At 38.6% G+C, this 17,324-nt stretch overlaps 1 protein-coding gene across 7 annotated transcripts; it reads left to right on the top strand.

Moving 5' to 3' along the window:
- Nucleotides 1-308: 308 nt before the first annotated feature.
- Nucleotides 309-16,100, top strand: prelid3a (PRELI domain containing 3A). 7 transcript variants are annotated; one of them, XR_012099048.1, is made up of 8 exons: nt 1,212-2,403; nt 4,520-4,688; nt 7,025-7,114; nt 8,532-8,602; nt 9,789-9,891; nt 11,479-11,563; nt 13,040-13,089; nt 14,778-16,100. XR_012099048.1 is itself a non-coding variant. In XM_073046902.1 (7 exons), exons 1-6 carry the CDS (start codon nt 2,183-2,185, stop codon nt 13,046-13,048), a joined length of 663 nt encoding a protein of 220 aa, XP_072903003.1. In that variant the 5' UTR covers nt 1,212-2,182; the 3' UTR covers nt 13,049-13,089; nt 14,778-16,100. The 7 variants fall into 7 exon arrangements, 6 of the variants coding, with proteins under 6 accessions (XP_072903013.1, XP_072903022.1, XP_072903030.1 ...); XM_073046902.1 differs by lacking the exon at nt 11,479-11,563; XM_073046893.1 differs by lacking the exon at nt 13,040-13,089.
- Nucleotides 16,101-17,324: the final 1,224 nt, after the last annotated feature.

Below are 17,324 nucleotides of genomic sequence, written 5' to 3'. Positions count from 1 at the left end.
GACTTGACTTGTTGAAATCAGATGAACAATCATCGAACTAAAACGTTAACTCATTGTTAGTTCAGATGCTGCTTAAACCGTTCGGTATTCCTATGCCATAAATATTAATGGCTGCCTGTAACTGAAACAATTCCAAGGCCTGCAATAATCGGGATGGAGAATTGAAAGATATCGCTGACCATTGTCACTGGGGACGCGACGGTGCGGGGGTGGGCGTGGCGCGAACGTCAATCAGCGTGCGATGGGCCGGCGCGCGCATCTGTGCCCTAGGGGAGTGCGCGCTTGCGGCCGTGGCCAAGCGGCTAGGGTGCGCGCTGATGGGCTCGGAGCGAGTCCACGGTGCGTGAAAAGAGTAAACTCAACAGATCCTGCAGATGCTGGAAATGTTGAGCAACGCACAAAATGCCAGGGGAGCTCAGCAAGTCACGGAGCATCTATAAACAATCGACGTTTCTGGCCGAGACCCTTCATCAAGGCTGGCAAGGAAGGTGGGGTTGGGGAGGAGTACAGGCTGGCAGGTGAGAGGTGAGGCCAGGTGGGTGGGGATGAAATGGGAAGGTGAACGAGGTGAACGAGGCGGGGATGGGAAATGAAGTAAGAAACTGAGGAGATAGGTGAGAGAGGTAGAGGGTTAAAGAAGAAGGAATCTAATAGGAGAGGACAGTGGACCATGGAAGAAAGGGAAGGTGGAGGGAAACCTCTGGCGGGGAATGGTAATGAATAGAGAGAAGGGTGTGAGGGTGACCAGAAATTAGAATGGAAAAAGAGAGGGGGAGTAAAATTAACCCTTTAAGTTGTACATAGTCTTTCCTACTGCCATAGTGAGGCCAAATTCGGGTTGGAGGAGAAACACCTCATATTCCGCCTGGAGGTACCAACACGGATTTCCTCAAGTTGGGCAAGTCTGTGGGCGGGACTATGGGAACGAGACGATTGGCTGAACAGATTGTGGGCGGGACTATAGGACAAGACGATTGGCTGAGCAGGAGATTGTGGGCGGAACGACGTGGCTGACGAGCGGACCAGTGGGTGGGACTATTTGCCCGGGGAATGAACAGCCGACGTTTCGGACTGAGACCCAGCATCAGGACTGAAAAGGAAGAGGGCAGAAAGCAGAATAAGAAGATGGGTGGAGGGGAAGGAGCGCAAGCTGACGGGTGATAGGTGAGGCCAGGTGAAGGTAGGAGATGGCCACTGGGTGTTCCTGACTTTTGCGGTGGATAAAGCGGTCTCCTAATCTGTATCGGGTCTCACCGATTTAGAGGCCACACCAGGAACCCCAGCAGACTCACAGGTGAAGCGTTGCTCACCTGGAAGGACTGTTTGGGGCTCTGAATAGACATGCAGGAGGATGCACAGGGACAAGTGTGGCACCTGTCACACCTAAAAGCAGAGAGCGATTCCTGCGGAAAGGGGTGGGGGAGACGCTCGGTAGGAGGGAAAGATGTGTCTTGTTGGTGCTGGCGGAAATAACGAGAATGATGTACTGGACACATCGATTCGTGGGGTAGTAGGTAAAGGCGAGGGGGACTCTCTCTCTGTTATGGTGGCGGGGAGATGTGGATGTGCCGGAAATGGAGAAGATGTGGGTGAGGGCAACGTCGACAGTGGTGGAAGGGAGACCACGTCCTTTGAAAGAAAGAGGCCACCTCAGATGTTCTGGAATGGAAAACCTCATCCTGAGAACAGATGCGCTGGAGGCGGAGGAATTGAGAGAAGGAAGTACTATTTTTTACAAATGCCAAAGTGGGAAAGAGGAATAGTCAAGATAGCCATGAGAGTCAGTAGGTTTGTAAAAGAAGTCTGTAACCAGAGGTGGAGACAGAGACAGAGACAGAGATGGAAAGCAATGTGAGAGGTGGACCAAGTAAATTTGAGGGCAGGGTGGAAGTTCAAAGTAAAGTTGATGAAATAGGCGGGCTCAGCATGGGGTGTAGGAAGCAGCACTGACGAAAACCTACGAAAATGCAGGCCCTTGGCTACGCATCTAGTTTGGAGAAAATGGGGAGCATCGAAAGAGAAATGGTTGAATGTGAAGATTATTCCGAGGAGGGGAGCTGGTTGTCAGAGAGCTGTAATGGTGGATGAAGACTGTATAGGGAGTGGACGTTGTATGGGCGTCGCGTACACGTTGTCATGCACACGCCTGTAGGCGGGGCGACGGGCGGGGGCGCTCCCACGGATGGCAGCAGCCGGTCCGATCCGATCCGATCTCCCCCGGAGCGGAGCAGCAGCTCGAGCCCGGCGCCGGTTAACGGGCCGTTTGTCATCACGGAGGCGGCCGAGTCGGCCGGCGACCGGGCCGATCACCGAGGGCTATTGGCGGACGCGGCGGCCGCAGCTTCAGTTGCCGGTGCCGCAGAACGACGACATGAGGATCTGGAGCTCGGAGCATTTGTTCAGGTGATCCGCCGGCCCGCGGGGAGCCGTCCGGAGGTGGAGAGGGTGGCCCCGCCGCCCCGAAAGTGGGGGGAGGGGGTAGGAAGATGTCCCGGATTCTGAGGTGCAAGCGTCCGGTGCTCACCTTGATGTAAGAGGAGGGTGGAAGACTCAGCGTGTCACGCAGCATTGGAGAGGCAAAGGACTGATGCAGGGTTTCAACCCGAACCGTCAACTTTCACATTGTGTCTCCACACAGGCTAATCGACCCGCTTTGAGTCTGCCCGATTCCGGCGCCTGCTGTCTCTTACCCTTACTTTGCTGTGGACTCAGCGAAGAGATAGATGGCTTGTCCTATTGATTAAGCTGGTGTAGATCGGAGTATGCAGGCTGTGGTTATGAAGCGACCGTTATTCATCTTTACCATAGTTATGTTCACCTCAAAATAGACCATTTTCCATTCTGTTTAAGATCTAATTTGCACTCAAATCTTTGCGCCATTTGTAGTTTTATGCTCCTCGTTGTAGTCGTTGCGTTTATTATGAAGCTTCTTTAAGCTTCATGCAGATAATGAATCTCACTGAGCCTTATGGTATATGATAAACTAATCATGTACTAAAGTGTATTGCATGATATAAAAGGATCTGCCTTGACAAAGAGCTGAACAATAATTTGTCATAAACTGGAGTGAGTGGAAAACAACAACTTGATTTGAAAGGCAAGGTAATTGTAATGTGTCTCTTCCCCAGCTGCAGCTAATTCATTTGGGAAATATCTACAATAATAAACCTTGTGTTTGGGAAAATAGATTTGGGCTGCAGTTGAGGCAAAGTTATCCAAACTTGGAATCTCAGCCACTTTGTATTTAGCCCTGTCTTATTCTTACTTCAAAAGTTACTAGCTCAAATTCCACATCAGATTTCTGCTCATATTCAGGACTGACACATGAAATACATATTGAGATGCAGATTTTCACTGAATTTCAGTTCTCTCTCAAGTACACCTAAACGATGCACAGCATTATCTGAAGATCAACACTTTTTCTCATGTACTGCTCTTTGGAGCAACAATGCCACATTTATTGATAACATCCAGATGGAACTTGCTGCCACTTCTCTGGTCATCTGTTGTATTTACTACACAATATGTCTTGTATTTTAAGAGCAGATAAATATTTAGTAGACAGAAGCAATTGTTTTGTGAGCCCAGTGTTCCAGTTGAATTGGATGGTTTGGAACTATACTTGACTTAAAAATGTGTTTTTGAGGATATATTTGGTTCATTACCAAGAACACCTGTTTCAACATCTGTAACAGCACACACAAAATGCTGGTGGAACACAGCAGGCCAGGCAGCATCTATAGGAAGAAGCACTGTCGACATTTCAGGCTGAGACCCTTCGTCTGTGTTGTTCGCATTTCTAGCATCTGCAGATTTCCTCGTGTTTGTTCAACATCTGTAATCTCACCTGGCTCTATTCCTCTCTCAGTTCATCTAATGCTCAACTCTTCATTCATGCCTTGATTACCTTAGGAATTGACTAGTCCAACTCTCCTAGCCACCATGAAATTGTTCTCAAGCAAAATCCCATGATCTTTGTTCTAGCTCTCACAAAACACTGCAGACATTAGCACTGTCTTTGTGACTGATAATGACTTCCAGTCCAACAATGTTTTTTTTAGTTTTCAGACTCCTGCATGACCTTGCCCTGTTGTGATGTATCATAATAAGTCATGTGGCTCACAACATTGTCTATTCATTTGGTATAAATGTTGGAGAAAATGTTACTTGATTGTGAACTCGTGAGGAATAGATTTTGGTATAAAGAAAGGAGAATCTCAATTTTTCCTAGAGTTAAACAACTTGCTATCTTTGTAGTTGATTTCTAAGCTGTAGTGTATTTTACGTCTTTTTTCCTTGAGATTTTAAAAATTAGAAGTACTTGTTCATGCATTTTAGATTATTATTGATTTTTATGATGGATTTAAACTTTTTTAAACTTTGAATTATGCAATGCAGGAAGAGGCTATTAACCCTTCAATGACATCAAATCGTTTTATGTTGTACAGTGATCTCAGTAATATTTGATGAAATATTTGCTTTTACTTGAAATGTTTGCTTTTCTCGTGATGCGTTTTAGCCATCCATGGGAGACGGTCATCAAAGCTGCAATGCGAAAATATCCTAACCCCATGAACCCCAATGTAGTTGGAGTGGATGTGCTGGAGAGAAACCTTGATACTCGAGGGAGACTGCATAGCCAACGCCTGCTTTGTACAGAATGGGGAATCCCCAGCATTGTTATGACTGTATGTGAGCAACATTTTATATCTTTAATCTTGACACCTTTTTTTAGTATTGTATGTCCAAAATTAATAGGAGGTTTTAAAAAACAAAATGTTTACTTATATGAATGTACAGACTTCAGGAGAATTGGCACAGTTGCTCCTTCTGAAGTAAATATTAAACTGAAAAAAAGCTATCAATAAAGTTTGATACAGTGACAGATCTGTCAATTCAATTAGTTTTAACATTTGAAATCTATGGTTTCTGACCTTGGGTGCTGTCTGTATAGAGTTTGTATGTTCTCCCTGTGAACACACACTTCAGTTTCCCCCTTTGTCACAAAGACATGCTGGTAAGTTAATTGGCTACTGTAGATTGCCCCTTTTGTAGATCAGTGAAAGTAGAATTGGTGAAGTAGGTAAGCATGTGAGAGAAAACTATGCCTTTCACTGTATGAGTCAATGTGCATGTGATACAGGGGAGAATGGGACTGACAGGATTGCTCTAGACCTGGTGAGTAATTATAATTAAAATTATCAGTTTTAAAAGTGATGTTTGTTCAATCTGAACAGAGAACTATGAAGGCATGAGGACAAGTTCCCTGTGATGGACTGGCAAACTATTAAAGGGTATGATAAAAGGCAAGGAGCGGCTAGCACTTAAAAATGTTCTGATAATGGTTCTCTAACCAAAATATCAACCCTCCATTTCCCTCCATAGTTGCTGCCTGACCTACTGAGTTCTTCCAGCATTTTGTATGTTGCTGCAGATTTCCAGCATATGTAGTCTTTCTTGTGTCTGCATTTAACAAAATAATACATTTGTAAACAGAAAATTCCTTCCATTTGTCAAAACATCATCTGAAAATATGGTCCATCTGCAGATTGCAGAGAAAATAAGTATGGTATTAGATCTTAGAGACTTAAAGTAGCCAGGAAAGGTAGAAATCCTGACGACTGAGAACATTTTAAATTTGACAAAGTATGGCCATGAAATTTAAGGGGAAACTCAAACATTAGAGTAAACTTAATAAAAAGACAATAAAAATATCTTTATCAGTGTTAAAAATGTCTACTAGTTAAAAGAAAAACAGTAGCAACAAGAAATGGGGGCCTCTTATATAGGTGGTGGATTTATAACAGGAAATGAGAAAATGACACTTAATTTATTAAGTACTATTATTGTTTGGCTTTGGTGAACAAAATACAAAAAGATCGTAATTTTTGAAGAAATAAGGGTACAGTTCAGATGAGAAAATAAAAGAGGTACTGCTAGAGAAGATAACAAATCTGAAAGCTGATAAGTCACAAGAACCTGATAATTTGCACTTCAAACTTTTGAAAGAGATGTGTACAGAGATGGTGGATGCTCCGAGATTTCTAGCAGAACTCTATAGATCCAGGAATGATTCTTGTAAATTGGAGGATAATATATGCGGCCTCACTTTTTAAGGAAGCAGAGAGAAAATGGGAAGCTACCTGTTAGCCTGACATCAGTAGTTAGTATAACTCTGGATCCTCAATAAAGGATGTGCTATCAAAACACTTAAATTCATATTAATTGTGCATTTTATTATGAAGAGGAAGTTGTATTAACTCATCTATTAAAATTTTTTTGAAGGTGTGTCTAGCTTGGGGAAATCAGTGGAGGTGATGAAAAGGATGCAAAGGCTGAGAACTTGGAGAAAAATGATAGAAGAAAATCTTAGCAAAATGTCAGATTTCCATGACGAGAGATTGCTAACACTCAGTATAAACTTACATGTAACTAAACCCACCTATCATGGCATTTTGTTATTTTTCTGCAGGCTTTTATCTTAAATGCAACATTTCTTTATACTTGTAGCATAGATCAATTAAAATAATTAGAATGTTCCTGGCTTGCTGTAAAATCAAAAGTACCTAACCTGCTTTTCAAACAGATTTTAAATGTGGCAGTTGGGAAGTAATTAAAAATTGCAGGCAATGGAAGCTGGAAATAAAAGCATATTTCTGGAAATTCTTGATAAGTTAGGCAGATCTGTACAAAAAGAACAGTTTCTCCGTTAACTTTATTTTTCTTCCTACTGAAAACAATAATTTCCTGCATTTTCTTGCATTATAAATGTCAAAATTGCAGAGAAATTGCTCCAACTGTCATTGCTGCAATATTGTATAAAATATGTACATTGCCCTAATTACATTATGTATTAAAAATGATTGCAATGTCTCGTGTGAAGTCAATTGCTGTTTGCTCTCTGTGCTTCTTTTACATTTTTATTTTAGATTGAGGGAATTTGACATTTTACAGAATTTGAATCTCAATTAATACCCCAGTGAGTTGATTCATATGGTAATCTTTTATAATTTTTTTTTGTTAGATTCTGGGTACAAACAGGACCACAACATACATTAAAGAACATTCTGTTGTCGATCCAGTTGAACGAACTATGGAACTTTGTTCTTCTAATGTAAGTAAATTAATTTCAAACATAAACTGCTGTGGGCCACCAGTGGTTGGATCGTTTGGAGTTGGTTATGAATATTTTCAGCCATTTCTCAGAATCAGAATCACTTTATTGCCAGTATGTGACACATACCAGCATTGATTGTGGTTCAGTGCTAAGCACAAAGCACAAGAAAATACCATAGCAGAACAACACTTTACAAGACAATAATGCAAATAGTAATGAGCAATCAACAATTAGCAGAATGGTCACATGCGCAAACATCAATCAAACTTAAAGAAATGTGAACATATCAACAGAACAAGGAGAGCAGGGAGGACCATTTAACAGATGTTGTGCAGGGACAGCTGGAGTATTGTACCTGAGTGAGTTTTGTTGAGAAGCAGGATAGCTACAGAAAAGAAGCTTCAAAGATGACATGTAGACCTGGTGTTGATGGACTTGTAGCATCTCCCTGATGGCAATTTGGTAAACAGGTGACTGCTAGGGTGGAGATGTCAGCAGTAATTTTTTCAGCTTAGCCTTGACTTAATCCATCTGTAGATTATTTCAATATCATTGGACTTGTTATTACTGAAGCTGTTATTGTAAAATCTTCAGGGAATATTGCCACTCTCAAGTAATGTAATGTAATTTATGAAAAAGTTGAAGATAATTCTACCAGGGATCCTTCCCCAAGGAGTTCATGCAGTAATGCCCTTGGGTTGTAATGAATGGGCTACCATACTGGTACCCATTCTTCAACATTATTTATTTATTATTCATTCATCGAAGTACAGTGCGGAATAGGCTTCTGGCCCTTCAAGCTATGTCACGCATTAAACCCCAATTTAACCCTAGCCTAATCACAGGGCAATTTACAATGACTAATTAACCTACCAACCTGTCCATCTTTGGACTGTGGGAGGAAACCCACACAGTGATGGGGAGACCATACTAACTCCTTACAGACAGTGTGGATCCTTAAAGAAAGTACAAAGGAGGTGTGCAAGGCAAGTTTTTTTTATTTACACAGAATGGTGGGGGCCTGGACTGCACTGCCAGAGGTGCTGGTGCAGACAGATATTGTAGGAGCATTTACTAGACTTTTAGATTGACGCATGAATATAGAGAGAAGGGAAAGAAATGGTCAACGTGTGGAAAAGGAGGATTAGATTAGTAAAAATCATTGGTTTAATTCGTGCAGCACATCATGGCTTCAGGTCCTTTCCTGTGCTGTACTGTTCTTTGTTCTACGTTAACTTCAGTCTTGGCACTAGATAGCTTTTTAAGCAGTAATTCTTTAAAGTTTAAGCAGATGCATCCACATTTGAACAAAACTTTTAGTTGTTTGTGCACAAGCTGTACATTTGGTGCTAAAAGTAGTTGAGGTTTTATGATTGAAAATATATAATGTTAATCCTATTTTATTTTATTGCAGATAACTCTTACAAATTTAGTGTCAGTAGATGAAAGATTGATCTATCGACCTCATCCTGAGAATCCAGAAAAGTGAGTTGAGTTTGGATTTTAATAATGTCTTTGGTTTTACATGCAATATCAGTGTCTTGCAAGTTACATCTGAGCAGCAATCATTATTCATTCTGCTGACAACTGCTCAGACATCGAAGAATTTAGAGAAAACGGTTCTGAATTGCTTGATTCAGTTCTGCGCCCTCTGTTGGATATTTTGGAAAAGCAACAATGAGATTCATAAAAACAATCAGATTCAAGAAACTTCACTGAGTGCACAATTTCTTAATCATAGGGCACGGAAACTAGGAGGTATTTATTAGATTTAAATTGTGCACTAGAAAGAAAATAAAGGTAAAGGAAAGCATGGGATTGAAAGAAGTGTGAGGAATTTGTGAAAGAATGTCACCATATTTGTAAATTTTCAGAGCCAAAGTGGTTGTTTGCCATTTATTATTGGTGATCGCACTTAAAAAAATCATAGACACTTAAATGACGAGGCTCCTTCTTTTGCTTTTAGTAGGTTTTTGATGGCTAATTGCCGCAACTTGATAACTATAAAGATTTCAGTGTTGAATCTCTTGGTGATTTAGCACAACAGTATATCCTAGAAGAACAAGATATCTTTGACCAAAATTTTGGAATTTGATATTTAATTAATAGCACGTACCCCAAAAATTGCTGTCCAGTTTATTCCATGATAGTTGTGGATAATTAAGATCCACTGTTAGAATCAGTGCACAATCCAGATTTTCTTTGCAAATTAGTCGATTTGGATTTGAGCAGTTAAGGGCTTTGATTTTTCAGATCGACACAGCCAACACCGTTGTCTACCTGCTGATAAGGAGGTTAAAAGCCAAAGATATAACATAGCAGTAACTGTTTAGGAGAAATTGTGTACAGAGTAGAATCAAATTTGGGAATAAGGTTCTCTATCACAATAAAAGTCTTGTTTTCAACACTTGTTGGATTGGAGAATGTTGCCACTTTGAATATAAAAACGTACATTACCAGGAACAGGCCACTTAACCACCTCAAGTCTGTTCTTCCATTCAATAAAATCATGGCAGATCTGCCTTGGGCTTCATCTCTTCTGTACCAGTTCTCCAAATCCTTCAATTCCTTTATCTTTCAAAAATATATCTACTTCCTCTTTTAAAATGTGAGTGTTTGGATATAATGAAAGTTATATAACTGAAAGATTAGGTCTTGTTTTTTGTTTCAGGACCATTTTGACCCAAGAAGCTATTATTACTGTAAAAGGAGTTATTCTAAGTAGCTATTTGGAAGGATTAATGGCCAACACCATTTCTGCTAATGCAGGAAAGGTACGTGTATAGATTCAAAGATTTTTCTTAACCCAAACATGCCCAAGGGGCTAAATGGACTTCTCCTATTCCAGTGCCTTTCACATCTTCTGTTCTAAAGCATTGTCCAATCAATGGAGTAATTTTGTGGTGTATCTATTGCAAAGTAATATAAAGTTTTTTTTTTACTTTAACCAGTACATCATGAAGAACTCTTATTAAATATTTTGCATCAATTTAGAGAGAGAAAATCATTTAAAATCTCATACTAAAGGCAGTGCAACATTCCTCAATACTATCCTCTGGAGTTTACATTACACTTTTTAAGCATTCAGGCCCTAAAATTTAATCTTGACTTCACCAAAGAAGCTCTGCCTTGTTAAATCATGTTAATTTTGTTACTCTGTCATTCTTATCTATGCTTGAGTTGTTGTATTGAGTCGATGCAGTTTTGTGCATCACCATTAACCTATTTTGGTTTAATTTTACTGTGTGTCTTTAAAGTTGAGAGACCTACTTGGCTTCCATGTCTATTATCTCTAAAGCTTAAAAAAATGAACTACTTTCTTCCCTATCTGTTACTGTCTCTCAGACTAGTCCATTGAAATGTCCTAAAATCTATCATTACCATTAAGTTAACGAATCAACTTAATCTAATGATAGATAGATAGATAGATACTTTATTCATCCCCATGGGGAAATTCAACTTTTTTTCCAATGTCCCATACACTTGTAGCAAAACTAATTACATACAATACTTAACTCAGTAAAAAATATGATATGCATCTAAATCACTATCTCAAAAAGCATTAATAATAGCTATTAAAAAGTTCTTAAGTCCTGGCGGTTGAATTGTAAAGCCTAATGGCATTGGGGAGTATTGACCTCTTCATCCTGTCTGAGTGATTCAGTAAATAGTTTTGTTTTACTGTCCTTTGGCATTGAATTCTGATACCCACCTTGGAATGTTTGGATAAATGAGTAGAATTCAGATCAACTTATTTGTTTGGATACAGGATGATTATTACTTTACATGTAGAAAAATTAATTCTATAACATTATGGCTAATCTGATTTTAACTTCAACTCTGCATTCCTTCATATCCCCAGTAGTTTTTTTTTATCCCCTTGCCTGTCAAGCATCTTTCTTTGCCTTAAATTTTCTGCCATCCTTTGAGGGAAAAAAACGTTTCCAAAGATACACAGAATTCTATAACAAATTATATGACTATGTATATCTCTTGAATATTTGATCCTTTAGTAACTCTGACTGCAGATTCTCCTAAAGACATAAAATTCTCTCCACATCCATCTTTTGAAGGTATCTCAGGATCTTGAATGTTTTAATCAAGATTCCTTTCACTCATCTAAACTTCAGTAGATGTTAACCTTATCTGTAAAACTTCCTCTCATAAGGCCATATTTTGAATAAAGAATATAAACATTGTCTGAATACCTTCAGTGAAGATAAAACTTGCCGTTAAAGGACTGTATGAAGAATTTTAGTTTTTATCCTACTATTAATACAAAAAAGATTTTATGTTGTATGGTGAGAATACTGCAAACTCTGTATGCCTCTGTATGACATGCCTTTTCTGTGTTACTCTAGGGGTGGGATGCTATTGAGTGGATAATTCAAAACTCTGAAAGTGTTAACTAACAGCTTACACTTCTGCAATTTGCATTAACCTGTGGTAACTATTTATTGAAATACCAACTAGTCTAATGTTTTATTGCATGTAATGGGCTCTTGTTTGTGTGGCATGGGCTGCATGTTTGTTATCTTTATAGCTAGCTTTAATTTAGAAAGTGTGCTATCTTGTCATTAAAAAAATTCAAATGTTTAATCTTTCAGCTGTTTATATTTTACACATGTGTTGTGTTTTTCCCAAAGATGCATTGATTATAGCATCTATCCTCTGGTACTTAAAAAGATAATGTGATTTGTCTTGGGTGAATTTTGATAGAGAAGCAGGGTAATTTCAGGGTTTTGGGTCTTTGAGTGGTATCCGTTAGTGGCCACTCCTTATGAAAGACACCTTGTTTGCTCTGTTTGAAGCATTAGATATATTTTATAGTAATAAGTTAATATAAAATTAAAATCTTTAAAATACTAAACAAGGTCTTAGTTTAGTACAAATTGTTACAGTTTTTTGAGAGTTCTGTCAACTGCATTGTGTACTTTGAATATTGAGGGTTATTTTTTAACCCGAGGAAGAGAGAGTGAGGCCTGAAATGTAATTTGATTCATTTGATCTGACCTTGAATGAATTTCTGGAACAAATGAGTGGACTGTTTAGACCATAGTGGCTAATTTATCAATGAAATCACAGGTGATTATTAACTTCAATCTTCCACATAGCCGCTTTAGAAAATCAATCTTGAATTTAAAATTAACTAAAGTTAATTAGGCTGAATTGAAGTTAACTAAAGTTTGAAAAGCTGAATTTTGAGCATACATTAAACATTATATCTATGGGCTTCAGTGTCAATTATTCATGGCAAATGAGTTCTAGTTTCTGCCACCCTCATTTCTTTGGTTTCCTAATTTGAAGAATGAGCTGTAGTTTTAGACTCCTGCCCCTTTGGCTTTTTTGCCTACCTTGACTCCTGAATGTAGGATGATAGAAAGTTTGATTTCACAGAATCATACAGGACAGAAACAGGCCCCTTCGGCCCACCTCGTTCTTGCCTACAAGAAAGTATAAAGTATACTTGCATACTTTATGAACTTCATTGGTTCTTTAACTTCAACTTAAGGCAATAGATGGAGATTGATGACGTGCAGATATATTCTACTGTTTTGCCTTTTGGTAATCAAAGTAATTACTGAAGAGAATCTCTTACAAAGTTTTGTGACTATAGGAAAATCGATAGCTCTACTGTTTATATCCATTATTTTTTAAAGTTATCCATGGAATGATACTTGTGCAAGGGTTTTGCATGCCAAAATATACTTATCTATGCATTTTGTGAGTAACAACAGATGAATATTACAAAAACAAATTGAAATGATTCATGTTAGCTTTTAATTTTAGTAAGTGATTTGTTTTGATAATATTTCTGTTCTGCAGGTGCATGACAGAAATATCATTTGTGTACTGGTATTCCATTGTGAAACTTGACCTGTCTTTATTTTTAATTGTTGTAATTCAACCTTTGTTTTCCAGATTATATAGTTATCTTTCCTCCAGCCTGTGTACCCTCCAGACCATTCTAGGCATGTAATCTGAAACTGTTCTGCTATTATGTACTGTAGCTAAGGAGTAATTTTTTTTTACTGAGAAAAACTTGTTTCTGCATTTGGTAGAGAAGCCAAGCATTGAAGAATAACACAAGTATATCTGTGTTAATCTTTCTCTTGGGTTCTATGTGTAATGGCCACAATTACGTAGTTGAAAGATGCTTTGCATTTTGACTCGTTTGTGTGCATCCATTGTAGATTCTTTATACTGTGCAAAGTTGGTCTTTCAAGTTGAATATAAATTAGTGATTTGCTTCAAAAAAGTGCAGATGTAATTTTATAAGTCATTCTTTGATAAGTATGCACATAGACAATAAACAGGAATACTTTCTATTTGTGCTTAGACAACAAACAGGAATACTTTCTATTTGTGCATAGACAACATAAAGGAATACCTCCTATTTGTGCTTAGACAACAAACAGGAATACTTTCTATTTGTGCATAGACAACAAATAGGAACAGGACAGGCAGCAGGAACAGTACTAATTCTGGAATCCAGAATTATATAAGGATGTAGAAAACAAGAGCATGAATAGGCCAATCAACCCTTGGAATGCATTTCTCTATTCAGTCAGATCATGGCTGATCCTGATCCAACCTAAGTCTCAACATTACTTTCCCATTTGCTCCCTATACCCTTTGATTCTCTTGTCAGCCACCATTTGATTCTAATGTGCTCCTGGACAGAGAATACCTGAGATTCACGACCCTCAGAAGAACATTTTCTTCGTCCATCCTAAATAGATGCTCCTTATTCTGGCAGCACACAAAATGCTGGAGGAACTCAGCAGGGCAGGCAGCATCTATGGAAAAAAGTCCTGCCAAACGGTCTCAGCCTGAAACGTCGACTGTACTCTTTTCCACAGATGCTGCCTGGCCTGCTGAGTTCCTCCAGCATTTTGTCTGTTGTTTGGATTTCCAGCATCAACAGATTCTGTCTTGTTTGTGATTTGACTCCTTATTCTGAATGCCTAGATGATACCCATGGAGAAATATGTCTTAACAATCTTAAATATTTAAACAAGATCGCCACTTGCTATTCTAAACTATCGTATAATTACAACACCATATCCATCAACTTTCATCAATCTTTTCAAAGCAGTTTTTGTTCTGTATTTAAGGAATGATATACTTTCCTGCAGTGGTGTATTATTTCTTAAATATGGATCCAAATTTATGTGCAGTACTTCAGTTTCAGTCTCTCACACTGCCCTGCAAAGCTATATCAAAGCTACTCTGTTAATATTGTAAAAAATATTAGCTTTACTTATAGTTCCTATACCTGCACACTAACTTTTTGGTGATTTATGCTTTAAAATGTTCTTGGATTCCTTTGAACTGCATCATTTACTTATTCAATCACACTCTGTTTAATTAATTATCCAATAATGGATAATCACATTTCCCCATAATGAATAGCAATTTTGAACCAGGTATTTATATTATTTTGCTCATTTCTCCTGGAGTAACAAGGTAATTGCCCTCTGTATGATTTAGGATCTGTAATTCATGCTTACAAAATGCGAGAGGTTGCAATATTCCCCTTTAGAGTTAACAGAACATATTCCACTAATTCTCTGAGCAGTGAAGAAGTTTGCATTCATTTATCAGCACCTTTTAGCCTTAATGTCTGCTTAATTCCTTTATCTATGTTCTCATTTAGGGCTGCAAAGCTATAGAGTGGGTAATAAACAAGACAAATGAGACTGAAGAACTATCAGCATCCGTCCGAGAGAATATAAAGTCAGCAACAGCTGTAGCAGCTGCTGAAGATTGATGACCCCTGGTTGTGCCACACCTCTGACTTCTATTCAGGAAATTCACTTAGTAATGTGTTCTGTGTTATTTTAAGATGTGATACCTTTTTATTTGGAAAGACATTATAAGCTGCAAAATTGACTTTGGATGTATCAAACATTCAAGTCATTAAAATAAACAGCCAGCAGCCAAGCCTGTGAACGTGGGATACCAAGTTTCAAATTATTTATAGTAAGTTTTTGTTTTATAGTGTCCTTTGTTTGACCAACATCCTGTCAATAACAGTTTACAAAGTGGCGTCTTTTGGTAGGTGTGTATGTGTTTTTTTTTTAAAGTAATCTTATCCTTGAAATGCAACCAGAGGCATGGACAAGCATATACACTTAAAGAAGTGTGCTGTTTGGTACCTATTGCATTGCATTGGATTAATACTTGACTGTGTAGTGGCTAGTGTTGATGCCTTACAGCAGTGAGTTAACAAAATGCTTATGTTTCAGAATGATGATACAATCTCATAAGTAAAATTTATTTTTATCATGAAGTTGAAATTTGGTTGTGTATCATTAGTGGTAGATATTTGGAGGTTGGCCAGTTAGAATGCATAGGCATTCTACCAATGTCTTGGTCCTAAACTATAAAGAAATATGAATTTGAAGTCAGCCTAGGTATATTGGCTGAACAAAAGTATACTGACCAGTAATTCAATCACTTCAGCACAGCACTGTTACCATGAAGATGTAACACTATTTTGTGAAAGGCATGCATGTCATAGTTCCGGATATATTTCTATCAAAGCAGAACTATTTACAATGTTTGGGCAAAAGGATTGCCATACTAATCAGCTTTAGGTAAATTCTAGCTTGACATTTGGACTATTTTACATAATTGTTTCTCAAATAATTTCATTTTGTTCCAATACAATTATTTTAAAAACATTTAACAGAGGTTAGAATGTTTTCTGAGTATTTATGTATTTAAATCCTGATTTGTGCTTAAAATACAGGATATTTTCTCTGAAATACTTTGTTTTTTTTCCAACATTGTCATGTATTTAAAAAACTGAAAATTCTTTAGAATAGCAAGTTAAGGCATATTTTGGAGAAGTAAACTGAAATTGATTGTACTGTACCCATGCAATCTGCAGCTGACAATTCTTGTTTAACTTATAGCATTAAATCCACATGTATTCTGCTGGTCCTGAACATGTGGATCAGTGGAGAACAACTCATTCACTTGTGATTTTGATAGCATTGTTTCTATTGCCTATTTATGTGACTAGAAGATGTTGGAAACTGTCTTTTAATGGGGTGGGGTTCAGGCCCAACCTAACCCACAGCTTCAACTGCCTGTTGCAATATACCTGTCTCTCTATGGGGTAGCAAGGTTCTTTCTACCATGCGATGAGGCTCAGATTCACAGAACACTAAAGCACAAGCAAGTCCTTCAGCCCATCTAGCCTGTGCCCAACAGTTAAACTGCCTAGAGTCAATGATCTACACCCAGACCATAGCCTGCCACACTCATCCCCTCTAAGTACCTATCCAAATTTCTCTTAAATGTTTAAATTGAGCCCAGATCCACTACTTGCACTGGCAGCTCATTCCGCACTCTTGAGTGAAGAAGCTTCCCTTTTGACCCTGTTCACCTTTCATCCGTAACCTATGACCTCTAGTTGTAGTCTCACCCAATTTCAGTGGGCAAAGTCGCTTGCATTTACCTTGTTTATCAACCCTCATAATTTTGTATCCCTCTATCAAATCTCCCCGCAATCTTCTATATTCCAAGGAATAAAGTCCTAACCTATTCAATCTTTCCCTATAACTTAGGTCCTCAAATTCTGACAACATCCTTGTAAATAAGATTGAAAGGGAGCAAAGAAAGTTTACATCTTTCCTGTAGGCAGTTGATGAAAACTGCACACAGTACTCCAAATTAGGCCTCAATAATGTTGTATACAATTTCAACATAATATCCGAACTCTGCTCAGTACATTGGCCTTCATAAAACTATGAGCCAAAAACTTACTTTCCACCTGTGATGCCACTTCCAGAGAATTATGGATCTGTATTGCCAGATCCCTCTGTTTACTGCACTCCTCAGTGTCTTATCTCTGACCATGGTCATCATCCCAAAGTCCAATGCCTCACATTTGTCTGCATTTAATGTCATCTGCCATTTTTTCCAGCTGCTCCAGACCCTGTTGTGAGCTTTAATAGTCTTCCTCACAGTCCACTATACCCACAATCTTGGTGTCATCTGCAAATTTGCTGATGCATTTTACCATGTTATCATCCACGTTGATATAGATGACAAACAACAGTGGATCCAGTACTGTCCCCTGCAGAATGCCACTAGTCACAAACCTCCAAACAGAGAGGCAATCATTTACATCCACTCTCCTGCAAAGCCAGAGACTAGTCCAATTTATTACCTCATCTTGACCAACCTCCCA

The sequence above is a fragment of the Hemitrygon akajei genome, chromosome 1 (assembly GCF_048418815.1).
Source record: "Hemitrygon akajei chromosome 1, sHemAka1.3, whole genome shotgun sequence".
Lineage (NCBI taxonomy): Eukaryota > Metazoa > Chordata > Chondrichthyes > Myliobatiformes > Dasyatidae > Hemitrygon > Hemitrygon akajei.
The sequence above is the reverse complement of the archived record's forward strand: the minus strand, read 5'-3'. Positions and strand labels throughout refer to the sequence as shown.